At 38.3% G+C, this 27,751-nt stretch overlaps 1 protein-coding gene across 1 annotated transcript; it reads left to right on the forward strand.

Moving 5' to 3' along the window:
• Window positions 1-100: 100 nt before the first annotated feature.
• On the forward strand, window positions 101-27,529 carry LOC137090210 (neurturin). Its single transcript, XM_067454041.1, has 5 exons — window positions 101-663; window positions 7,672-7,920; window positions 23,528-23,620; window positions 23,744-23,930; window positions 24,037-27,529. The coding sequence occupies exons 3-5, from the start codon at window positions 23,567-23,569 to the stop codon at window positions 24,507-24,509; spliced, it is 714 nt and encodes a 237-aa protein (XP_067310142.1). The 5' UTR covers window positions 101-663; window positions 7,672-7,920; window positions 23,528-23,566; the 3' UTR covers window positions 24,510-27,529.
• Window positions 27,530-27,751: the final 222 nt, after the last annotated feature.

Here is a 27,751-nt window from a genome sequence, read left to right on the forward strand (position 1 = left end):
ATTGTTCTTTTATGCTAATATGTTCTTTTATTTTGCAAATACAGTTTCATTTACAACTTTAAACAATCCATCAAAAAAATTACTGTCAGCTAGTGAGAAAAACAAAGACCTTCCCTCACCCTACCAGAGAGAAACTGTAAAAGCGATGTGAGGGATAATATTGCTTTATTTGATTCTCTTCCTTTCTCTATTTCTTTGAATGCTCAAGAGTAATGTTGACTAGGATCTCATTTCATCTGTGTGGCTCTGGAAGAACACCTCTAACAGTGGGACATGCTCTCAGCTGGGCTTGAGGCAGGAAGAGCGCAGCAGTACAGCTGCTGGATGTTATAACTGTATTCTGATAGGGTGACACTCGGGCCCTTTAAAGTGACTGTGGTAATGTATGTTTCACTGTAAATACAGGCCAGTAATATAACCTTCAACGTTTTGGCACAAAACTCTCCTCTGTGTTTTGGCAGTTCCCTTTGAGATGACTTAACAGTCCCTTTGCACCCAAAAAGTCTTGAATACAACACAAGCTCTCACATTACTGATGGAGCCAAGAACTCACTCCCATCATTTGGTGCTTTTGCGCTTAAAGATGTAAATTCAGCTGTTTCTCCTCCTAGATAAGCAATCCAACCCATGATTCTTTGGCTGATACCTCATAAACTCAGAAAGGTGAGAGAAACGGCCCATAAATTGTCCATAAACCACAGAACGGCCCACTGTTGGGCGATTACATTGACCTGTGGTTTGTTCACTTGATGTGACACATGAGATTGGTGCATATTGCATGTCAGTCTGGAAGCTCTCAACCTCAACGTGTTCAGAGTCAAGTGAATGCTAGATGGAGTTAGTTGACCTCTTTCTAAACACCACCACATTTATTCACTTTCATTTGCTGGTTGAGGCCCAGACCTTCCAAACACTGCAGAAAATACTTTTATTACTTGTTATTTTTGTCTTGTTTCTAGTCAAAATTTCTAAATATTCTCACATTAAGAAACATTTACTAGACAAGTTAAAATTATTGTCTTGTTTTGGGGAAAATAACTCAAAATTAAGAGAGTTTTTTGCTTAAAATAAACTAAATAATCTGACAGTGGGCTGAGCAAAATAATCTTGTTTTAAGATTTAGTTTACCCCACTTGCAGATTATTAATCTTAGTGAGCAGGTGTAAATTTCTTTTTGAAAATTCTTTTTGAAAAAATGTATTAATATAATAAGATTTACATCATAACACTTTACGAACGATTTACTTACAAAAAATTCTGCTCGTGTTTCATGAATGAGGCCCATTGTACGTAAAATTTGAAAGTAGAAAGCCTGAAATATTTTTTTGTAAAACTTACTCTAACAAATTTTGCTATATTTATGACTTCGAAAAGATTTTTTTTTAATTGTAGAGTTGTTCGACACCAAACATTTACTGTATGCTACCACTTTAAATGGTTACAATGTGTTCTAGAACTCCAAGGTTCTTGACTCAATTCTAAAGAACCTTTTGTACAAAAAAGGTTAGGAGAAATGTCTTAACTTTATTTAGTGATAACGTATGTTAATAAGCTGTTTAAATGATAATTTAAAGTTTAAAAAAAGATTCATGAAATTATCCATTGACTGGAACCCTTAAAACATGTTATAGTCTATATGAAGCACCTCTGACAGAACTCTTTAAAGTTCTATACAGAATCTTTTCTTCTAACAATCTTCTCATATTAGTGGCTTGAAATGAGGTCTGTTACATTCTCAGTCTGTCTGTCTTAGTAGTGGTGTCTCGAAATGAGAAGGTTATAAGTTTATCTGAGCAAGTGTGACTTTTAACTGACCTATACGGAACCACGTTCCTCTACCCTGTTCTTGAGAGTTAGCTAAATAACTTTTGGCATATCTTGGCATAATCCTTATGGTTCATGACGAAGGGTTTAATAACTTAAAGATACCCAGACGTGCACGCGATGATAAGCATTTTGTTGAGCTTAGGCTATGTTTTCTACTACTTTTTATGTGAATTTTTGAAGGAAAAAATATCTTTTTACAACATAATTAGAATAATCATGTGTAGTTAAGAAAATAGATGGGTTTTATAGTAAGAAAATGTTAAAGGAAGAAAGGCCCATGTGTGCACCACTGTTGCGCTGCTCCATTTGTTTTACTTTGTGTAAGCTTGTTCTGTTAGATGTGGCTGCAAACCGTTTTTTACCCTCACTCACTTCATGACATTTACAGCCTCCAATTGGGTACAGTATGTTCTTACAATGCTTTGAGGGTTTAACACAAATGCACATAAACAACTGAAGACCAGGAGAGGAGCAGCCCATCCTGACACTAACTATAGAAGACATACAAAATACGTTTGGGAGAGTTCTCCTTCATAGAAACTATGTAGCACATTTCGCGTTCTACATGTTTTGTGTACAATTTTTTTTTACTTGAAGTAATACTTATTTTAGTTAGAATTGTTTCATAAAAAAATCAAGCTTAAATTGTGAATTAAAATATTGTCGTTTTGACGTTATTACGGATTTACAATGCGTCAGTTGTCACTTGTTTCACAGTTGAGAATTTATTACTATAATGTGACTTTATATCTCACTGTATTGTCACGTTTTGTCAGTGTTTTGTCAGTTTTTTTATTTTCAAGGACTTTTAGGTCCACATGAAGCGAGAGCTTTCCCAATCCAATCTTTTTTTCTCCTCTTTTCAAGAAATATCTGCGTTCACACGAGAGCTATGAAAACGACTCAAAACGATGTAGTATACATGTCAGGCCAGTGTGTGGCGCTGTAATTCTGCCACAGAAGTACACTAAAAACGGAGAATAAGAGTTGTGGCTAGAAGGGGGTATAGCAGTGTTAGGAGGTGAGGCAAAATCTCACGATAAAATAACAATAAATACATTTGCTACTTAACAGATGTGTTTTATTAATGCCTACACATACCCTGACCCTAAATATACCCTTACAATAATGCAGATACGGTAATTAAATGACACAATATTGACATGCGCATGCCCAGTGCCCGTAGTTGTATCTCTTAACTCTTCACCATGCTGGACCTATGATCCAGTGCTGGACCTCATGACATCCCCGTTTCGCAAAATATACGGATTGGCTGTACACACGAAATGCAAGAATGTCGGTTTTAGATTTATCCACTCTGGGACACGGTTTCAGAAAATATTAGATTCATGCTTCCAAAATGCAGGATCCATGTGGACGAAACGCTGATACGGTACAAAATGTATACGTATACAGCTAAAATGTGCGGACAGGGCCTTCGTTTCTTTCCTTCTGTTCCCAATTGTCCTTGGTTGTGATGGTTACTCATTGTTTGACTCATTTTATCACACCTGTCCCTAATTAGTTTATTAGTTTGTGTCTATAATGCCCTCTGTTTTAGTTCCTCATTGTCTGGTATTGTTTTTGGACACGTTGTTACATTGCCTTTCTCTTGTGTTGGATTATCGTTATGTTGGAATATACTTGTTTGTTTTAATAAAATTCACGCTATCATCATCATCCGTCCATGTGACTTTGTTGTGACAACACTGTAAAAAAAAATGTTGTTTTTTAACCTTTAACCTTGCCTTAAAATTGTACGTTTATTGAATTAAAAAATTTGAGTTGATACAATGAAGGAAATTTGTTTAATGAATAGAAACTCAAAATATTATTGTATCTGAACCACATTAAATCATCAGAAATAAAGCACACACAATTACCCAATATGCTTACAAAATCTTTTAATAATATTTTAATAAATGTTGTCGAATCTCAATTTTTTTTTTTATTTAATTTCAATGAACTCGAAATTTTAAGGCAACCAGGTAACTTTTTTTCTAAATAATTTTTTACAGTGAATTCGCTAAATGTGAATTTAAAAGTCCCATTCTTCACGTGTTTTCGAAGCTTTACAGTGTGCAATATAACATGAGTTCATGTTTCGCGTGTAAAAAAACAGTATTTTCACACAATTTACTTATCTGTACAGCGCTGTTTTCTCTGTCCTAAAAACGGCCTGATGATTTCCTTGTTCTATGAAGTCCCTTCTTCAGAAAAACGTAATGAGTTCTGATTGGGCCAGTGCTTCCCGTGTTGTGATTGGACAGAAGCTTAGCGCACTTTGCCCGGAAAGGTCCCGCCTCTTACCATAACGGGGAGATGCAAGCGCTGAATGCGCGCTCTTCTCCACGTGGGAGATCAACAAGACCACGCCCCCTATTTTACGTGTTCTTGTGGGCGGAGGGTTAGTCAACAAACGGTTCTAGTGACGTCATTACATCCCAGCACTTCCTGCTGTAGTCCAAACCGGCCGTTCGCTGTAGGCTTTGAAAGGGAACTTCTGTTAAATAAAATATCTCGCTTGGCATTGAACTTTGAGCTTTATAATTTTACAGGTATTATTTATGCTCTAACAGCAATATTACACACTAACTAAAGTTTGAAAGATGGAATCGCGAAGAAAGGGACCTTTAAATCTTATAATTGCAAATTTAAATGAAGAGGAACTCAGCAAAACATGTCTACTCCATATGGTGCTCATTAACCTTTTTTCTATATAAAATATAAAAAATAAAAGTGTTTTTGAGGATCTTCCAACACGATCACATGGTAATGCGTATCAATAGTACAAGTGTGAAATCTCATGGAATGTATACGCCAAACTGAGTTTTGGCGTGCATATGCTACGCAGTTTTTCGCGTGCATATGAGACGCTCTTGGGTAAATTGGGGGTGGTAGGTTGGGTTGTTCGTACTTCTAATACGCCATAAAGTCCGTACCATATGCACATGAAAAACCACGTACCATATAGCATATATGTACCATAAAACCGCGTACCAATGTATTAGCCAAAACTAATTTTGGCGTATACATTGCACAAGATTGCACACTCAGACTATTTATACGCAGTTTCGTGAGAGATCGTGCTCTGATTTTCAGTAGGACAACCTTCCCGTATGGTGTTATGGCAATGCTGAACCTGGAACTGTGAGGGTAAACAGACTGCATGGCTTAAATGCTCAGAGCTTAGATGCTTTTGGGAGGGGATACATGACAAGTGTGAGTTGTGTTTGTCATAGCTCAGTCATCCTTGATGGTATTTGAGCAGTTTGTTTACTGGGTGCCTGTATCTGTTGTTCATGTGCTCATGGGCTTAGCCGTGAGTACACACAGGACGTGTTCTTCAGCCCTACACAATAGTGCACGTTCACATTCATCACTCAAGCAGACAGTCGCGTATTATGTCAAAGGTGTGCACTCAGGGCTCTTATGCATTTTTAGCTATATTACTTTAGTGACTTCATTTTCATGCCCAGTTCATTCTGATGCACGGAAAGTGTCTGTGGAGTTATTTTGTTTTCTTTCATCAAGATATATTGACATTTGGTGTCCTCTAGCTGTTTAATAGTCAGTAATCAGCTCTTAAAAACATTACAAGTAATATGAAACAGAAGCTGAGCACTGCCTCAGGACATTACAAAAACTGAATGTTAGCTCGGAAAATACCTAGAGTGCACCTGGTGAAACCCTGCGTGGGACATGCTGTGGTGCTCATGAAAAGGAACTTCGGAAAATCATGACGGCTACATACTCCGCAATGTTATCTGTTCAAATCAAATTGCCATCCATTGTGATTCAAGCAGGGTTACCTGAGGGGAAACCCTAGTTGCAATGAGAGCTTTCCCAATCAGTCGTATTGAATTTGAACTTCACACTGTTAATGGATCATCTTTAGGACCAGGGGTGATTCGCACTCCTCCATCCCTCACTCAGTTGTGTGTATTGTTGGTTTGGTCTATAAATAGAGCTTCGGAGAGCCTCCCAGAATTTGTTTTAATGTTTTGTGAAAGCCTAAAGCAAGCGAGGCCCTGTTTGGCCAGTCTTTGTGCTTTGAGCCTGGTGTTTGTAGTGGAAGGAGTGCCAAAGTTAGCGCATGTCTATGGGCGGAGGGAACTCCCGTGATGGACATTTGGGGAGGAGAGGGCAGGTTTCTCAGAGCAAGGGCCAGAGAGTTTTTCATCTCTGCCATTATATGCAGGCATCAACTGTCAAAAGCAGCAGTGCTCTTTGAAGCACTTTTTTTTGAACAATGTGCTTGATTTTGACTGCATGAAATATAAGAAAAGTCATGATATCTGACATAAAAATATATATGATATCTAACATAAAAAATGGACTATGCAGGAACTCAATGACCTAAACTGGCTGATACCGCTGATCTAAACCAACAGAATTGATATTGACCCAAGAATTAGCGTTCTGTTATCATTTTCTCTGATGTTAGATGTTATGTGAGGGACTGACAGTCTCAGTCAGTTTTTTTTAAATGTGAATGGTGACTCGGGCTTTCATTCTGCCTAACATCTGCTTTTGTGATCCACAGTCCACAGAAAACAGAAAGTAACAAAACATAAGATTGAGTAGCCTAAATTATGACAAAATTTCCTATTTCTGGGTGTCCCTTTAGGTAATGTATCGGTAAATTTCTTTTTACGTATGTTTGTGCATCATTAAATCAACTTAAATAATCAATTTAATCGGTTTAGACTATTCATTAAATATCCTGACATGCGCGTAATTGGGGTTGGGTTGCGAATACTTCTGGTATTTATTCTATCTTATCTCACACGCGATGAGGAAAAGTTTTAAATGTATATTTATATATGTTTATGTATGTTTATATATAAATCTAGTTTATGCTCTTTGTATCAATGCAATATGAACGGCTGTATGAAAAAGTTTTTCGGATAAATTGTGAAAACCACGCGCAAGAAAAGCGTCGAAGGGATCCTCACATGACTCACCGGTTAAAATGCCTGTTCATTTTTTATGAACACACATTTCACCAGAAACATTTGTCAGCTTTTTTTTTGTCATCAATTTTGATACCCGGTATAAGCTTAGACGTTTGAAATAGGTAGCATTTTACAGAACAATATGTAGGCTGCATAGGCTATTACACACATTTTATTATTTGCGTTATAGGCTAATAATTGATAATATGAATAACAATGTGCAAACTGCTCCAGGAAATAATTAGAAAAATTGCACATTAAATACATACAACAGGCCAAATAAACCGTTAATTCTTAATTTGTATTAATATATTAATAATTCATCACGTAACAAAGCTAGCTGAATGTGCCATGCTTGGTTTTATATCCACATGTCCAGTCTGTATTTGTATTTTATTTGTACTTTTTTTTACTTTTCATAAATAAGCATTGTTTGTAATGTTTGGCATCGGGAATGGGGAGGTTAATGACGGACTCTTTCACGGACTCCACGGAACCATTAATCACAATAACTGTGATTTAAGTCTATTGATTCAAATCACAGCAGCGTTTGGAGTGGCTTTTATTAGCATTATTATAATTCTTAAAGGGATCACTGTCGTTAATCGTGTTTCGAACTTTTGTTAAGCTGGACTTTGAATTTTGAAGGGTGTTTTATATTAAAACTCACCTTTTTCTTTATGTGGGAAAATTGTAAGTTTAAATATTAGACTAGATAGAAATATGGCTTAACAAAACCAAATGCCTTCCCTAAGCGTATTATAAAAATGACGACGAAATATTAGCTGTTATTGTTACTGATATTGTTTAAATAATTATCATGATTATTATTGCTGTAGCTGCTAATCCTGTCATGGTCACTGGCTTTGATTTTCATTCCCCTCAGGATCATCTAACGAGGTGCTCACCAGAAGAAGAGAGAGGCTTGGCCACGGAGGGAGGCGCCTCTCCGTCTTCCTCGCCTTTGAAGAGTTTGTTCTCTCGCTTTTAGAAGAGGACATACCCGTGAGAAAGTCAGTTGCTTTAAAGAGGCGCATGTGGATTTTACCTGCGAAGACACGCTCAAGCTGCCTAAACGAGAAGCGCGAGGCTGTTCGGATTTGGCACGCTCGCGCTCAAGCACTACGTACGCACGGTAACGCGCATTACTTCAACTTCTTGACATATCGGCTGCCTTTGAATTGATAGAGTAATAGTTTGTCAACGGTTTTGGATCTGATTCAGACCTCTTGTAGTATGTCCCCCCAGGCAACAAACATTAGACGGCTGGTGTGTAATTGAAACTTCTGCTAGGCGGGTGTCATCAGGTGTGGTCTGAGAGGCTTTGTAAGCTACCTGTCATTCTGTTCTCACAGCCTGCTCAACTTATTCTTGAAAACAAACATGGTTTGGCTGTTGGTTTTTGTATTTGGAGAGATTAGCAGTAGATACTGAGCTGCAATGGATAGAGAAAAACTGTCTAGTTTAAGGCGAATGTGAACAGCACAGTTGTAGTGTAAAATTGTGAAAGATGACTGGTCTGGTTAAAGTCGAATCGCATTTAAAGCTACTTTATTTTACTCAAAGGGACTTTTTTTGTGGTTAAAGGTTCCCCTGTGCACAGGCAATTCAATTTTGTTGATTTTATATATTTTATCTTAGAATAAAAGAGAGCTATTTGGATTAAATATAAAATTAATATCATCAAACGTAACACACACACACAAAATGTTTCTTGTTGCTGCTTGATTGATCTCATATAGCCATTATTATTTTATGATTAATTCAACATTTCAGAAAAGAGTTCCACATGTGAGCTGAACTCGATTTTATTCAAATTATTTCAAATTTCAGATTCCACTGAAGTCTTGGATTTCATTTCTGAGCACTGATTTCCATTTTCAGGGCTGTCATTCTGGAATCTTTCCTTTCAGATCAGCCCTGGACTGCCGCCGCACCTACCTCAATGACATGTCCATGTGTGTTTTTGCATAGCTTACGCTTTGTATTTTACTTTGCTTCACTATAGAGCTGTGGTTTTCATTTGGGGTCCCTTAGGACTGAACACATTGGATGTTTTCCTAATCCAACACAAGGTCAGCTAATAAATTGATGATTATAATCCAGTGTTTTCAATAAAGGAGACATCCAAAATCTGCATGTCCTCCAAAACCATGAGTGAGAACAACTGACATGGAGAGGCAAGAGAGCAACATACCTTTTTTGTTTTCTCCAATTCTTCGGTCACTCATGTGTTAGTTGACCTGGCTCTCACCTCTGAGGGTTTTACTTCTTCATGACACATAATGATCTCTCAAACCCCCGGCGTAGATGTGGCACCTCCCGCCTTGTGTTTTCATGTGCACATTCCCAAACCTCAGCAGCATGGAGGGACGTTTTATATGATGACACCTTCATACACTGGACAATTCTACTGGCCTCTAGCGCAGCAAAAACCTATCAAGAAGATAACTGGCATGCACAGTAAATAAGCCGGGTTGAAAATCTGACAGGAATGTACAGGCATGTGTGCGAAGAAGAGATTATATGAGCGCTTTTGAGGAGAACGTTGAGAGATCTCACAGTGTCCTGCAACTCCACCGCAGGGTCTGCATCCCTTGGCCTTAGCTGACCTGAGCTCATTCTCTTTAAGGGTCAGTGCAACTGTCTGTGTTTCATCTGAATGGGCCTCTGTGTCAATTTCTAGAAAATTCTTCATGGTGCCAACCAGTGTGCAAATAATTCAGTGGCTTTTAGGGGGAATGGCTTTTGAAAAGGAATTTAAGGAAGTGTTCAGGGCACATCTCAAGCAAGCCACATTGTCGTATTGGGAACCCTTAGAATAGCTAAAGTGATGAAGTGATAAATAATGACTTGTTTACTGATGTTTTGTTGTTCTGTTCTGGTCTTAACTTTAAAATTCTTGAGCGCTCTGCTGTTTTTATAGATATCTTTTCAGGTGAGCATGATGTCATATATTGGCATGTGAAAATATGCTTCCTGACTAACTTGTTATTTAAATTTTGTGGTTTACCCGAAATGTTTGAAACCTCAACTGAAGCCTATATACTTACTTATGTAAAAAATACATACTCTTAAAGGGATAGTTCACCAAAAAAATCTGAAAATGCTGTCATTTGCTCACACCGTGAAGTCATTTAAAACTCAAAAGTAGATATTTTGTAAGTACTTTGGGTTCCAAAACAGTTTTCATTCTGTGGACAACAAGGGGGAAAAAATCATAGGGTTTGGAAAGATTTTTTTTTCTCATTTTGTGATGAAACATCCTTATAAAAATCCTCAACCTTTTATTTTGCCCCATTTGTTTGACATTAATATGATTATGCTTACCTTACACATTCTGGATCCTCCACACAGTTTCCCGTTGTAAAATGGTTTGAATGTTCTCCCTCTTGTGGTAACCAAAAAGTATAAGCAAAAGCTGTTCATTTTGATGCATGGCTCCAATGTTGCATCACACTCATACTCTTCAGATTGTACAACGGTCTTTTTACACACACACACACACAATTAGTTTTTTGACAGAGCTCGTTCCTTTGCCTTGATTGTGGCACGAAGAAAATCTGATTTTGTGATTGTCTAATATCTTGACCCTCAGACTCAGTCACTCAGACTATTGCTCATACAATACAACCAAATTTATAAATGCACACAGAAAGTTTTACCAGGTCTGGGCCTTGGTTTTCGCTTAATTGTTGGTGTTTTTGCCAGATGAAATGCATGTACGCTCAAGACTTTATTCATGACACTGATGAGGGATATTACCTTTTTCTCTTTATCTGAACATCTCTTACCAAACTTTTGATAGCGAAGAATGTTAAGTGGACTTATTGTACACCCATGTTTGTGGCTGGAAGCAGTCTTTAATACAATAAGCTGTATTCTTCCGAAATTGCCAGGTCAGATGCATTAATCATGGTGGCGTCGGTGCCTTTGAAAGAGCGGGCCAGGTCATTACTCGAAGCCTGTCTGGGGCTCAACTGGGCGACATGGAAACGCTTTGGATGTCGTTAGTTCATCCAGACACACTAATAGCTGGTTTTCCCCCCTCCCTGAGCTTAATTTGAACAAATGAGATGCGAGCTACAGTATAAAGTCCTATGAGGATGGGCTGGCCTGTGTGCCCGAGCGCTGCCCCGGTTGAAATAATTACCTGATTCATTTAGAGTCTGCTAGAGCAGGGTTTAGGTGGTCTTTTACCCAGGTCGATGGTTTTGGAAAGTTGACTAAGTGCGTAAGATGTCTGAATGCTCTCTGGCTTGTAGCTATATGATACGAGAATTCAGTGATGAAGCTTCTCTCTTGTAAGCCACCGACTCTTATCTAAAAGGTAACTGTTCTGGCTGCCTTTTATAGAGTATTTAGTTGCTTAGTCTATCCCTCTCTTTCTCTCTCTTCAGAGGTCGCTGTGACTGCTCAGGCTAAGCCTCGGGAGAGAAATACTATCTTCCCCATTACCCTCTCTTCCCTAATTTATTCCCATTTAAGGACTTGTTCATCCAAGTGTTCTCGCTCTGTCTGTGCCTTTTAAATGTATTTAATCTGGCTGTATTTGGTTATCAAAGCAAAAGGCAAGACGCTTTAATGAAGAGAAGGTAAAGCTGTTGTTCAAGATGGGTTTCAGACAGGAAACGAAATTAGCTACTGCATTTGAACTGCTCAGCACAGAGTTTACGAATCTGGACTCTAAAGTTTATTCCCTAATAATCTTGCAGGTTAAATTTGACTTGGTGCCACTTCTGTTTGACAGCTCAGATCATCTTCTCAGAGTTGCAAATTCCAATGCTGACCCACTTTATATTGGATCAGAGGTGGACAGCAACTAAGTAAATTTACTTGAGTACTGTACTTAAGTTCACATTTTGAGTATCTGTACTATACTTGAGTATTATTTTTTCGGGAAAACGTTGACTTTAATTTGACTACATTTGAAAGACAAATATTGTTCTTTTTACTCTACTACATTTATATAAAGTCCTCAAAGTCGAAAGTCGTTTGTGTAGCAGCTTTGAATCTCAGTGGACGAATTTTTTTCTTCTTAAAAAGGTTATCTTTTTTCTTCTTTTTTTTTTTTTTTTTTTTTTTTGCAGATGGCCTATCAGTAATCACTCTTGTAGGGTCATGTTTCCTAACATTTCCCAACACTTTTTGAACACTGATCAGTTTAAAGCAAAATGGAAGCTGGTTCCTTGGCACAGTGATGGCCTTACTTAGAAAGTATGTGTCAGTTATCTGAAAAGATTAAATATTAATTTAGCTGACATATGATGCATGTCTCATAAAATGTTAAAAAATGTAAATGTCTGGGAGAAAGAAGAGTAAACATGGGGAGAATATCAGATGTGTATCAGAGTATAGGGTCCGTGCATTCTGCCTTAAAGTGACAGCAGCTTTGTAAAGAGCTTTGTAACTTTTACACAAGTATTGAAATGAGTTTAAGGTAGTTGTATGCTAGCTAGCTGTTCAGATTGAGCATCACTGAATGGCTTAAACCACCATGATGGCATAATGTGCATTTATACAACAATAATAAAATAATGCATTGACATAAAAAAGGAAATTTAGTTTTGATACTTAATTACTTTTAAAAACAAATACTTCTGTAATTTTACTTAAGTAAAAATCTGTTTTTAGAACTTTCACATGTAACGGAGTAATATTTGACCAGTAGTACTTTTACTCAAGTAATGAAGTTGTCCTTTGTACTTTGTCCACCTCTATACTGGATCTTTGTATAAAATCACAATTGCCAGGTGAAAAATATAGCTGATTTTCTTTAGATCTAGAGAAACATGACTAATGTAACTTTTTAAACTAATTTGTAAGGGGTGTGCAGAAGATGAGTGGATTAGGACAGACATTAATTACTGATCCTTAATGAGGAAGGACAGATTTTACTGCTGGACATCAAGTGGAAATACATTATTTTTTTAATAAAAGGAATAATTAGTTACTGAACTATTATAAACTAATCATCACCCCAAAACATTCCTCTCATTTGAAAACCAAAAAGCTTTATAAAGCACCAATATAAAAAATGTTGGCCAAAAATCTTTTATTTTTTATGTTATGGTTGATGGCGCAGTATTAAATATTAAGATTCTGGGGACCCATTTATTTTAGGTATCTTTACTATGTAGTAACATTTAATACTGTTGATATAATCGTGTACAGTACATGTGTGATTTAAGTTGTACATCATGCATTTGATCTTTTTTTTATTTTTTATAATTATACTGTTGACCCTTCCCGCTTACACATTGTGGGATTGATGCAGAAAAAGAAATTATATATTTAAGTACTCAGTAATATTAATTTACAACATGTACTTACTATAGTGTTTAGGGTAGGATTAGGGTTTGGTTGAGGGTTAGTTGTAATCATGTAATTATGCATCATTTACTGTTATTACTATGGGAAGTACATGTAACATATGGAACAAGGACACTGTAAATCCCTATAAACTATTCTCGTTCCTTCATAAAATGATTGTAGAGCCACTGTAGTGAGATGGGCTTAGTAACGACGTCTTTAGTGCCTTTTATGGGTCTTGAGAGAGGAAATGACATTGGTGCCAATGAAGGCCTGTCTGAACCATCGGATTTCAACAAAAATATCTTAATTTGTGTTCCAAAGATGAATGGTCTTACGGGTGTCGAACGATTTTTTTTTTTTTTACTTAAGTACAATATAGATGGAGACTTAATATAAAGTGGGACAACATTCTGAACAGTTTTGGGTCAATAATCTGAAATAAATGCTACGCGTGATTTTAGGCATCTCAACTTTATATTATACAGAATGAAAAATTGACATTTAGGTTTGCTAAAGATGAAATTGATCAGTGTTATTGAGTATTGTTGGTTTTTAAAGTTAGATGACACACTGTAAAAAAATAACGTCTCCAATTGAAAATTTTCTAGTGACTGATCACATCTAAATTTTTCATTTGGTCAAATTGCATTTCTCTGAATTAAATAGCCTCAATTCATAGAAATTTAATTTGGCACACTGAAAAATTTAGATGTGATCAGTCACTACACTAAAAAATGCTGGGTTGAAAATGGACAAACCCAGAAATTGGGTTGTTTGAATGGGCCCATTTACTAGGGATCAAACAACCCAATTTCTGGGTTTGTCCATTTCCAACCCAACTTGGGTTGTTGTTAGTGTAGACATTTTTTTATTTTTACAGTGCAGTAAAATTAATCTAAATGTAAAACAGACAAAATGAACATGAATGAGTTATCAATACCAGAAGATAACCAAAATGTCAATTCTATTTCAAAGAAACACTGCATAATTAATGAAATAATTTGAGTGAAGAACGAAAGCATGTTCAGGAGTTTGAAATGCATGAGTGAGACTGAATTATTTTAAAAGACATCTGAACATGTTTAGAGGCATGAATGTAGATCCCTAACAAAAGTTTTCCAAACTGTTTTGGAATGAGATGATAAAGACATCAGATTGGAGTTAAGTGATGATATTAATAATAATGATAAAGTAATGTGCCTAATCTGAGCCATTTGTATAGTGATATATATGTGCGTTCGTGCACGCAGAGCGAGCTGTTTGTGTGGTCCACGCCTGTGCCTCAGTTGGGGAAGGGACGCACTCTTGTGCTCCCTCCGACCGGCTCGTGATGCAGCCGCGTGGTGTGGAATGCAAACAGTGGCCACTGCATTTGCGTAGCAAAAATAAAGCCTGCCAACCAACCTACCTCTTTTGTCAAGGCTCACAGCCTCTAACTTGAACACTGCTGATTTCATTGCTGATGTACCGTGAATTCAGGAATTTACTGCCGTAAGAAGTCAAAAGGGGACGTGCGCACATCACTGATGTTAATTTGACAACAACATTATTGTGTTGACAAATTAAACAGTTTGAGTCAGATGAAAATGATTCTAAGAGATGAAATAGTATCTGACCTTCTTTAAAAAAAGAAAAGAAAAAAAAAAGGTTCCAAAAGGACATTTTCACAGTGATGCCATAGAAGAACCATTTTTGTTTCCTTAAAGAACTTTTCAGGGATCACTTAGTGTACTTTTCCCTTAGTGTAAACTAACATTGAAATGAATCATTTGATACTTTCGAATGAACTTTCCATTTGATACAATGAACGTTGTGTACATATGTTTTCATATGTGTACTTATATTTTAAACAATTCCTGTGTGTAATTACAACTATAATACATTTTTGTAACTACCAACCTTTGTTTTGCAATACAATAAGTACACTGTTGACCTTCCCTTGTCTTTTAATCCACCATTAAATCTACCCATACCACCCAATCTGTCCCTAACCTTACCCATATCCCACCTCAATAGCAGCAAAAGTGTTTTGCAATACAATATGAACACAATAAGTACATTGTACTTATTTATTGATGTAAGTACATAGTAGTTAAGGACACCTAATATGAAGTGTGACCTAAAGGTTCTTCATGGAACCATACCAATTTTATATACCAAGCATTTTTTTGCATTTGGTATTCAAGTATGTTCTTCCATTGCACACTACAATGGATACGAGTGTGCTGTATTTAGAATAAGAGTCTGTCTTTCTGGGAACATCATGTGGAAGAGTAAATCGACATAAACTTTTCTTCTAAGAGAGAGCAGCAGAAACCTGAATGATGGATCTTGGCAATTAATGGAAGTTGTTTTTGCTATCATGTTCACTCATTGACATGAATGGTGGTCTGAAAACCACATGTGTTTACAATCCAATAATCAGTGTGTTTTTTTCCCTTGGATCCTGGAACAAAAGAGTAAAGGGTTTCAAACAGGTAATGCTGGTTTTCTTGGCAGCATACATTCTCTCTTCACCTCTCCAGTGGCTGGACTCTGACAGTAATGAGAACTTACCTTTTGCCAGAGAAGGATTATTGAATTATACGCTTGGATGTCACGCACTCAGACATGCTGCGATTGAACTCGAGTTCTGGAGCATAAGCACATTAAAATGTCATAAAACCAGTGTCTCGGATATCTGCAAATAGCCAAAATGCAGTCTGTTGTAACAGGTCCAATAAGTTATATGCAGAGTGTATGTAATAAGTTCTGTTCGAAGGAAAGACCTATGAACTTGAAAGGAGACGCACGCTGTCTGCTTTTTGCATGTGCCAATTCTGGATTGGAGAATGAGTTTAGCGAGCCGGAGGGAACACGGATAGATATATTACATGCCCCTCGCGGCTGAAGTTCACACCCCCAGATAAAAGCATGTCTGGCAATGATCAAGCAGGCCGGGCTGGTGAAGTGTACTTTGCATCTCTGCTTTCACCAGGTGTCTTTTATTGGCTGGCTGATTTAGCGTGGCCTATCCCACACCACTGCTCCTCATCATTAATGACAGGTAGACCTGGCACATCAAACACCTCTAATGGTTCTGTCCGGGATGGAAGGGGGACAGTGAAATAAAACAGGGGTCTCTCTTGAGTCCAGTCTAGACCGATCACGGCTCAAATTCCAGGAAAAAATGGTCACGTCAGCTTTCACTTTTAAACATCATAATGAACAAATAATCTGCTTAATAATGCATATTTATGGTATGGATTTTCCATTGCACATCACAAAAGTCAACACCCACGCAGCAGCTCTAAAACGACAGCCCCTCATTTGCATCTGCCGTCACGACTGCAGTTTGCATCCCAGATGTCCCCACCTCTCCCGGAAGGTCCAGGTGCAGTTTTGCCGAGTTTGCGGTTTTCCCATTCGCTGTTGCCGCTGTTTTCATGTCTGCAGGTTGAAGCGACCCCAATAATGTGATATTTAGCCCCGGGAACTTGTTTTGTTTCGGGGAACCTCTCCCAAACACAATTGGGCTTGTTTTGGGCTAGATTTGAGTAGCAATAGGGCAGAAAAATTGGCTGGTTTTGTTGTGAAAACCTGGCAACCCTGTCCGGGTGTCTAATGTATTTTTGCCACGGAAAGCCTGTTTCTACCTGGTGTTAACATTTTCAGCCGGTGCATTAAGGCTACACCTGGTATTACCACACATTTTAAATGCGTCTTCTGTTGAACACTTGTTTTCAGATTTTGTGGAGTTCTTTTTTCATCACAATCAACTACACTTTCACTTTCAGCATTCAAATACTATTGAATGAAGAAACCTCTGTTATGAGGATTATGCAAATTAATAATAGTAGCCTATAATATATATATATATATATATATATATATATATATATATATATATATATATATATATATATATATATATATATATATATATATATATATATAATGGGGGATGGGGTGTTGTGCCATCTCCATGAAATGAGTTTTTGCAGGTTGGGATGTCTGGCATCCACGTTAGTCACAATGACGCCACTGTGATACTCTCGTATTCTTTAACGGTGGCATGTATGTGCTCGAGGGCAGGTTGTTTTGTGTTTGAAGCATGCCTTTAATCAATGAGTCCCAGCACAGAGGCCGTCAGCACCGCTCTGCAGTTCCTCAAGAGTGCAGCCGCATGGTCTCGTCCCTCAGGCACCCTCAGCTCGCATGTTAACAGCCATGATGCAGGAGACACAGAGCGACTGGCCAACAGAGACACTGCTTAGGGCACTTAAACACAACCAGGTGCTATCTAGAGGTGGGTGTCAGAGACTGTGGGAGATGCTTCTCACTGCGTAGGAAGATTTGTACAGTTGGAGATGTTGGATGGTTTGGGTCAGCGTGAGTTTGACCTTTCTTGAGTTTATGCGCTTTGAGGAACGTGTGGGTTTCCCTAACCAAATCTGAAACCAAATCTAGAGGGCTCTTATATCTCATTTGTAATAATGTAAATAAGTTGCCTTTAGGGAACTCTAAAGCCTGTTTAAGCTGCTAAATATATTTTCTGATTTGATATTCATGGAAGAGTTTTGTATAACAGTTTATTTATTTGCACAAAGACAAGTCTTAGAAATGATGTGTTTACACAGGATAAGGCAAGTCAGTAAAAGTTCTTGTTCATTAGTGTTGGGCTTCATTTTTGTTCATTTAAAAATACTAAATCTACAGCATGAACAGTGTAGTGCAGGTGGTTCAAACTCAGCTCCTGGAGTTCATACCCTACTCCCAAACACATACCTGTAGTTTTTAAATAAAACTAAGGCCCAGTTTACACGATGGGAAAACGCAGATATTTCCCTGCGTTTTTGCCTGTCATTTACACTGAAAAAAAACATTTATCCCAGAAAACTATTATTTCTAAAAACTCAAAGTAAAGTGGAGCTAAAGCTAAAGTGGAGATTTCTGAAAACGCTGGTTATGTGTTGCCGTGTGAACTGGGAGAAACAGGGTTTTAGGTTCTCAAACGTCACATTAAGCGCCAGAAAATGCTTACGTCATGTGAGCGCCCTGTGTTTAGAGTTTGTTTGATCATGGACGCTGTTAAGGTGGTACTCATTTTTACTTTTGTGCACACACTTTTAACTCCACTTCGCTGTCTGTCCACACAAACAAACTGTCTGTTGTTTTGAAAGGAACAGGAAGTCGGTTGTGCTATTTGTTGTTGATTCTGATTGGCTTTCATGGCTTTATCCTTTTCCCTACACTGCCTCCCATAGGTGTGGCATAGTTATGATGGCGTATTTATGCGGGTTGATGTAAACGACAACTTTTTTGAAAACAATGTTGTGTGCACAATGTTATTTTTGAAAAGGGAGGGGAGGTATTTATTCTCTAAATACCCAACTATGTATAAACGGGGCCTAAAAGACTTGATTAACTGGATCAGGTGCGTTTAATTAGGGTTGAAGCTAAACTCTGCAGTGACATGGCCCTCCAGTAACTGAGTTTGACATCAGTACAACCAGAATATTTTTTTTAGTGAAAAAACACATACAACGGAACTGCATTGTCTGCATTGTGAACTGACTCTTAAGTGATCCAAAACAGATTTGGGTATTTTATATAAAAAAATATATAAAATTTTCTGTTTTTCTGTCATTTATTTAAATATATTTGTTATTGAAATTAGCTCATCATTTGACAATGGAATTCAATTTGAGGGTTTTAAAAAATATATATATTTTTTAGAAATACTAAAAGAATCGTTCATGGAAACATTCCGGAACTGGAATCAAGATGACTCAGCAGAATAATTAATGATCCCCATCTCTGCTACTCATTTAGACCTCCTTTAAAAATAGGTATTTTTACATGCACTAATTTTAATCAGTCTGAACAAATCTGATCTGATTTTATTTTCTGAAAGTTCTGTTTATATAAACCCTAAACTTTACAATCGGGTTTACATATTCATTTAATTGTACATTTAGGTATTCTGAACAAAACTTTAGCACGTGTAGTGCCCATTCGATGCATTCAGAATCAGAGAAAACCAGTGCAATAATTTCACTGGAGCTACCTTGAATTTAACTGTCATTTTGATTTGCAACAACTTTTGGTTTTTGTGTTTAAGATAAAAGACAAAATTGCTAATGATAGGATATTGGGTGTTCTAGGTTGTTGTCAGGGCATTGCTATGCAGTATCTAGGTGGATGCTTTCTGCTCCAAAGTTCCCATCCCTAGGTCTCAATCAGCTCCCTAGTTCAGTGGTCAGAGCACTGATCAGGGAGTCAGCTAGCCTGACAAGCCAGACCCACATCAAGATGTTTGGTCTGGAAACTCACCATAGACGGGGCTCAATCCGAGGGGCGGGATAAACGGTTGTCTTTCAAACTCCCTCTGCACGCGATAGGATAGCGCTACACCAACCGGAGCAACGAAGGTGAAACAGAGCTCGCTGACTGATTAAACATTCGCCGTATCCGGTCGGCTAAACTACGAACACATCTTCCCTTTTTAAGAATGACTTCAGTGCCGCTCTTTGTTCTTTTCTCAGAGAAAAGCTTAACTCCAAGTCTTCCAGAGTCGCGGTCAGAGCTGATTCGAAAGACCGCCGCCGTTCACCAGTTTCTGTGTTAACTAGAAGCACGCAAGCGCAACTCGGCCGTCGTCATTATGGCCCCGCCCGCCGACTCTATACATGATGTGATTGGGCCGTCCAGATTTTGAGGAACACAGCTCAGAATGGTATTGAGAGTGCCTAGACCAGGGGTTTTCAAACTGGGGTCCGGGGACCCCCAGGGGTCCTCCAGAAGGTTCTAAGGGGTCCCCAGAAAATTTCAGGTTTATACATCCTCCAACATTAAATATAGCCCATTTAAGTTTGGAAACAGTATGTTGTATTTATAATGTCACACTTTCTATGACTTCCTTTTTTTCATTAAGAAAAATATAGAGATAGATTTTAGGAAGGGGGTCCCTCATAAAGGTTCATCATAATTGGGGGTCCTTGGCATCATAAAGTTTGAAAACCACTGGCCTAGACGACACTTGCGGGCAAATTAAATTTGCTGCCGCTAGGGTGCATCTAGATTTCTAGGCTAGGAGTCAGCTATTTTAAGGTCTCAATTGCAAAAATCCCCCCCCCCCCCAAAAAACAACAACAACAACAACATAAACATCAATGCTCTCTATGCTGCACATATATAACAAGCATAGTATTTATCATAATGCACTTTAAATAACATAAAAAAATGATGTGAGAAAGATGTCAATTCTGCTGTTGTACATAATCCCCAGTAATTATGTTACAATGAGGACATTGTCACTGGAAATAGAGTCATCGGTGTCTCAGTGTGTAGTGAGCCAGCGTCCTTTACTTTCCATTGTGAACACAATATACTGATTCACAACAAAGGAAGATAGGGATCTGATTGTGACGCACCCTCTGATAGGCTGAATCCAACATATGTCTCTCATTCAAAGTAAGTTTTTCAGATTTTTCCCCATTTTTGACCCTGCCAATTGCATATAACACATTTGATATGCTTGATTTGAAGTATCATTCATATCTGTAGCATAAACTGTGGGACAGGGTATGCACCAATGCTGAAGAACCCCTTTAGAATGAACCCCTGACGTAGTGTGAGCAATAGCAACAGTGATGCCTTTGTGAGCCGCTGACTAATAATTTTGCATAACAAGTGTGAATTTGTTGCGTCATAAACCATTTCCATTGCTTCTCTGGCTGTAAAGGCCTGCTGTGTGTTTGAGAGGCAGGTAGTGCTCTTATCATAACCTCTGGCCTGCGCCCCCAGCGTGCCAGCTCAGCTTACAGGAAACAGTGAGGTGGGGGGTCGTCAAGGAGCGAGAGGCCATGGGGCTTATTTAGAAACTGACAGCACGAAATGAGCCTCACAGACCCAGAGTGCAGGCCAACCTATTAGCCAGATTGCACTTCCATAGTCTACATTGGATACATTTCCGAATTCTTGCAGTGAAGCTGGTCTTGTTTCTTTGTAGGTGTCTGATATTGATTCGCTTGTTTCGGTCAGCCTGGTTTCTCTGCATTAGGTTTATACGTTCTGTTGGATAGAAGCTGAAGAGTGAAAGAGGGAAGCCAGCCAGACTGTAAGAAGGATTGTTGCGGTCAGGAACACAGATGTGTACGCTCACAGAGTCACAGCCATAACACTCATACACACGCACGCAAACCATTTATAAACAAACAATCGCATATGCAGCTCAGGGCGTATGCTTTTATGTCACTTATGATCAAAGCAATTATGGCAGTTTAGATGAAGTGCCACATATTTAAGGAGATTCGGATATGTATACAATTATAATTAGAAAATCATCAGAATACAATAAATCCTTGCACATAAACAGCACTTCGATTTTAATGCAACATATGCAGGAGTTAGAAGGATGGTAGAAGTCACATATCAATAGGAATTCATGCAGTAAACCCTTTTGACAGCATGTCCACATTCATCTCTGGTCATATGTGGTCTTTCTCAACTGAAGCCGGCCTCCAGAGACGCCATAAATATGTCCTGAAGCTGTTGAAACCGGGTTCATATTTATTTGGCTGGATTTAGAAGACATAAATTCTACATTTGCCTTAAGCAGCCAATAAACCAAGATGACTGAAGATCTTAAGATAATGCATTAGACATCTTTAATGCTCCTGAGGAGCACATGAGATACTACTTTTTTTTCGGCTGTAAAGATTTATTCTGTATATCATTTAAGAGTACTTTCGTCCAAAGGTGAGCTTGAGTAGATCCGGAGTCTGAATGATTTGACTTGAATGGCTTCCTACTGCATGAGAAAAGATCCTCTGACCCTTAAAACTTTATGACGACATTTCTTTAACAGTCATCGCAAATGATGCAGAATGAACAGAACAGGTAGGGTAAGTGTCCAGCCCCCGGTAGGGTACGCTTTAAATTTCCTAAATACTTCCATAATGCAGGCTTGAATGGATAGTTTCACACAGAAATTACAAATATGTTGCTATCCTTTACCTTTATGTCTTTTCCCACCTGTATGGCTTGCTGTCTACTGTTGAACACCAAATCAGATCAAATGAAAGTGGAAAGGGAGCAAGGATAGTCATCTTTAACATAAACATTCATTGTATTGCATGTGACGCCAGGCAGGATGCAAGTGTTTTTTGCTAGTTTCCGCCCAACACAATTCCGCCGCGATTCCTCTCTGGAGAAGTGTTCGGTCTTTCCATTCGTAAATGCCCTCATGTAAATAAAGAATCCGTCATGGTGCAAGCCCAACCAGGGAATGGAAGATGAGACTCTGATTGGTTTATATATATAATTTTTTGTATATATAAATAATTCAAATACTAAATAATAATTCAAATACTTAATAATATTGGCTTAATAAATCTATCAGCATGTCCCTATACTCGGCAAAAAAACGTATTTTATGTTTTAAAACAGGAAAACCGTTCAGATTTAGAATTACATGGCAAAAGAATTGTAATTATTGAGTGAACCTTTTCTCAAATAGCATCTAGCTAAAATGACTCAATCGTTTGCAGTTATAAGCACTACTAACCACTTCACACCTCTAACATGAAGATGTTGTGTCTAACAACACCCTGTAACCATGCTAAAATGAAGGCACATCCTCTTGTGGCTAACTGCTTTATTGCGAGTTAATTCTTGTAAAGTGGGTTTAAGTGTGCCATCATCAGTCTCTCCTGAAGCGGATCTCTCAGAGGTTAGTGAGAGAAAGGAATCCAGCCTCAGTCATCTCCACACAACTGGAACGCTATAAAACGATGCCAAAATATATGCACAGCATGCTCTGCTGTGCTGCCTGCCATCCCTTTTCCTGAAGCAAATAATTGGTCTGTCCTCATCAATCATGTTCGGGTTGCTGTGTTTGACTGAGTCCTGCTGTTTGAATGGTGTTAACTGAGACACTGTGCCCCGTTTCTGACCTTGAGATAAATCAAAGCCTCCAGCACAGGTTACACAGTCACACACTGCAATGAGTCAATAAACATCTGCATTGCTCAGCGTTCTTATCAACATCTCTGTATCTCTGTGGCTTGTAGGACCTCCTGAGAGCACGAGGCTCCTTCTGCATGCTGCAATCTAACCACGTCAAGAATGCTTTTGACAGCGTTCGCTTCAAGGCAGTTTATTTGATGGACAACGGCTCTTTTTAACACTGTAGCTTTGTCCGCAGGCAAGTCAGCACCGGTCGTGTTCAGAGATCGCACTGGTCTCTCTCTATAACAACAATGAACATGTTTTTAAAGGCATTATGACTGTGATGAATGGGACACCTTTGATTATACGTTTGTATGTATGTGTATGTGTCACCCGCATGTTGCTCTCTGGAGTTTACATTATCCGCCTTGGTATGTACTCGTATAACTGTAGGTCGCTGTATAATAAAGCCATTCCTTGCTCTTTACATGCAGGTGGGAGTTTGGTGGTGGCCGAGTAGTTGGATCAGAGCAATGCCAGCCATGCCATCAGTCACAAACACATCATGTCACAGGAAACGCTGGCAGGTGTGTATAAACAGGCGAATTCTTTGCTAGGACATCCATTGATTCAAGTAACCTGGAGATGCTCTAATTACTCTGAAAAACTGCCCTTTGACTTGCCCATCCACCTTTGCTTTGTTTGCTCAGGTGCTTGTATGGGTTGTGATGTCTCTACTGCCGCTAGCAGCAGGAGGCAGGTCGCGTTTACAAGCAGAATCCGAAGCTGCGGTGGGATTTGCTGGTGCTGGCGTAGAGGAGCCACCTTTAGAGGCTTTTCCAAATATTGAGGAAGAGATTGAGGAGGGCAGTGACTCCCCGTGGCATGGCCTGTTCGGTAAGTCGAATGATTTCTACAATAAATGAATTAATAAGAAATAATTCAAGTCTGAACAGGGTGATAAATGTCTCTTTCTTTTTGTCCATTTCTATCTCTCCCACAGAGCCATCTGTTCTCATCGAGGATGACCAGCAGCTTGCAAGATGGGAACGTTCCCCCCGCTCACCGGATACCTCTGATATACAGACCAAAGGTGCGCGCAAGAAAAAGAAGAAAAAAGAGAAGGAGGAAAAGAGAAAGAAAGAGAAGAGCAGCAGGGGACGTCATAGCAGTCGGGACTGTCGCATGGAGAAACGTGAGATGCGCGTACGGGACCTGGGCATGGGCTTCGACTCGGACGAGATTGTCCTCTTCAAGTTCTGCGTCGGCTCCTGCCAGAGGTCTCGAGGAAACTACGACTTGGCTCTGCGTGCTCTGCTGGCCAACGGTAGTCTTCCCAAGCGCACCGCCAGGAAGGTTAGTGCACACCCTTGCTGCCGCCCCACAGGCTATGAACCGGTGTCCTTCATGGATGCTTCGACAACCTGGCGAACCATCAAGTCCCTCTCTGCAGCGGACTGTGAGTGCGTGGGATGAGGCGAGCTGAGAGAGGGAAGGGGGAGCCTGACCTGAAGAAATGGCGCAATGGTCAAAGAAAGGAAAGGAGGAATCGGGAAGCCTCCTCTGCCGTGGCTACAGAACGAGGTCGGGCGGGTTTGGCCACGGTGAAACACTTTGAGGGAATTTGGTTTCGCTGTGATTGATTCAGAACAACAGCCTGTTCTCAACAGCCCAAACCTCAACAGAAAAGCTTGAATGGGTTCAACCATGTCAGAGGCGACAAGAGACTCTTTGGACTCAACATGGAGAGAGTATGTGAATAGAAGAACTGCAACTTTAGATCGTCCATCTGAATGGCTCTGTAAACAAAAAACTAGACGTTGTAACTCGACGAGCTTTTGCTTACTAGGGGTTTCATCAGATTTGGAAACAGCACGAAACCCTGTAACATTTTGACAGACTCATTTGTTGATCCGCGATGTCAGTGCCCATTTTCCTGGCCTTCAGTCTGGCACGTAATATTCCAGCCAGATCAGCAATGTTTGGATCGTTCATTATTAACAGCACATTACTGGTGTAATTACAATGTAATTGCACAAACATATGTGGAGTATTATTAAAAATTGAGCCCATAGAAAACACACAGGCCAGTTAGTATTACCCTTTCAGCTGGAAGCGCTGAAGGTTGATTGTATTCGCAGTAGGATTTCCATTTCTCAGGATTTTTACAGGACTGAAATGAACTATTTTTCTATCTTACATTTTTAATCCTTTTTAATAACATAAATAAAGTAAGAGTATTGGAAGGGTTCGTGTTCCATAAGAACAGGTTTTTATAGAGAAAGAGGAGTAGCGCTTTAGATTATGGCCTGGAAAGTACTGTGTAATTAAAGCGAATTTATAGCATAACTTTCAGTAATTATAGTGTAACTATGTATGTGTAGGTATAAGGGAACAATATGTAATATTTGGGGAATAAAGGGGAGATTATCAGGACAAAATAACAAATTATTTATACTGTAAGTTGTTTTGTTTTTTAAATAAGGGATAATTATCCGTGTAGGTACAGGGTAAGTATGACTCTACAGGCTGTAAATTAAAGTGGTGCTTGTTCCCCTCTTGTTTCATGTAGTTACAGGGTAAGTACAATAAAAGCACGTACACAATCTGATATCACTCAGAAATATTTGTTTGAAAAACAACTTAATTCAAAACAGATTTATGGATCTTCTTATTCATTGTTGAAAAAAAAAAAGATTAATTTCAAATAATAACATCCTGACAGAAAGAGGCACGTTTTGTCACTTTTTAATCTTCCTTTTCTTATCCCTCTTCTTCTTTGAGGAATCCCATGTCTTTTGATATTTTGTATTACTATTTGTTAAAAGAAAAAGTACACCAAGAAATGCTCTCTAACTGATCTTTTCGCATCCGACCAACTGTTACCAGCACGTAAATGAGTAAAGAAGCTTCAATCTTTCATGACAAGTTCTAAAACACATCATTGCTATTATCATATATTATGTTATTGTTTGTACACTGTTGTGAGCATAAAAAAGTGAGTTTCTCAGCACACTCACGTCACGCTTCAAGTTACGTCAAACATGAACTCAACCCTCTTATTCAGGCAGATGATTGCTGGTCGGAAGCGATAGTCTGGAGTTTAAAAAATGTAAAATATTGTTATTTTTCTTAGAAACACTTATCGTTTCACTTCAGAAGACAATTCATCCATTGGGATCATATGGATTACTGTAGTTTTCTATTGTACTTACCCTGTAACAACATGAAACAAGAGAGTAACAAACAGCCCGTAGATTCATACTTACCCTGTAACCACACGGAATATAACCCCTTACTTAAAAAATACTTACAGAATAAATCATTTGTTAATTTTCCTGATAGTTAGCCATTTATTCCCCCAATATTACATATTGTTCCCTTATACCTACATGTACTTACTTTATAGTTACACTATACTAGTTATCAAAAGTTACACTGTAAATTCGCTTTAAGTACACAGTACTTTCTGGCCCGTAATCTAAAGCGTTACCGAAAGTTGTTGAAAGATAAATATAAAGTGAAAATTTAAAAATGCAAAGGAATATTTGATGCTTAACCAATAGTCTGGTCCAGTAGTACAATGCAATAGGTTTTTTATGATTTATTTATGATGGTACATCAAATATTAATATACAAAATACATAAATATTATCATTAAGATACAATAGGTAAGCATTATGTAGGTCTAAATTGATAGTTGGATTCAGATACATACCACACCAATCTAAAAGTTGGTTCTTGATACATCTTGCCTGACATATTTAGCATTTATATGTTGATTTAGTAATAAAATGGCATTGATTGCACCATAGTTATCAGGGTTTTCCCTGTTTTAGTTATCAACAAAAATAAATTAGCGTAGTGTGATGTCTACCAGACTGTGCTTTAGCAGGCTCATTAGCGTTCTCTTTTATCGACACAGATGATGACCACAATGCATTTGTCATTGTTTATCTTTTTGTTACCAAATGGATGCTATGCATCCCTTAACATTTACTGTACACCTAACAGATATCATATTTATTTTTTCATCTAAGTTATTTATTTATTACTATGTCTACACATGTGTCTTGTGGATGTTTATATTTATTGTTTATACCTTGGCCTGCGTTCTTCGATCCCTGTCATCTCATGATGAACCGGCATGGATAACAAGGCTTTGAGAAAAAAAAAGTCAGCTGCAAAATATCACGGTTGTGGAAAAACTGAGCTATTTAACCCAAATGTTTTCATGGAGTAGGGAAGGACTTGTAGATATCTTTGTCATGATCTGTTGAGGGATTTCATTGGGTGCTTTTTTTATGTCCTCCAAGGGTTATAAAAATCTCAGAGCACTTACCGGGAAGTCCCAGACTCAATTTATGAAAAGGAAATTAAAATAGTTTTCTTCCAAAACTCTAAGGATAAGGGGGAGAAGGATTGTGTTCCGATGAGTCCATCTGTCTGCCCAATCTGCTGACCTTGTTGTATTCAGTTTCAATATTAAAAGCTGCTCCAAAATGACATTTAAATATATTGTTTTAAAAAGCTGATAACAATAAATGGCTTTGCTTCAGTATTTTACATGTTTTATTTATCAATTATATTTGTTGTTGTTGGCAAAGTTACTCTTTATTTTTGTAATTCATATTTTCTGTATAGGAATAAAGCTGTTTATACATAATGTAAATTAAGATTCTTGTCCTTTCATTTAGGTGCAGCAGCAAACTCTTCCA

This window comes from Pseudorasbora parva, chromosome 9, assembly GCF_024679245.1.
Source record: "Pseudorasbora parva isolate DD20220531a chromosome 9, ASM2467924v1, whole genome shotgun sequence".
NCBI classification, from domain to species: domain Eukaryota; kingdom Metazoa; phylum Chordata; class Actinopteri; order Cypriniformes; family Gobionidae; genus Pseudorasbora; species Pseudorasbora parva.

What these genes read in the sequence shown, in the direction of transcription:
- LOC137090210 (XM_067454041.1), top strand. Translation starts at nt 23,567, where the DNA reads ATGCCAGCCATGCCATCAGTCACAAACACATCATGTCACAGGAAACGC. An exon ending in GTCACAGGAAACGCTGGCAG is followed by an intron (nt 23,621 to 23,743) that starts GTGTGTATAAAC and finishes TTGTTTGCTCAG; the next exon opens with GTGCTTGTATGGGTTGTGAT. An exon ending in CCCGTGGCATGGCCTGTTCG is followed by an intron (nt 23,931 to 24,036) that starts GTAAGTCGAATG and finishes TCTCTCCCACAG; the next exon opens with AGCCATCTGTTCTCATCGAG.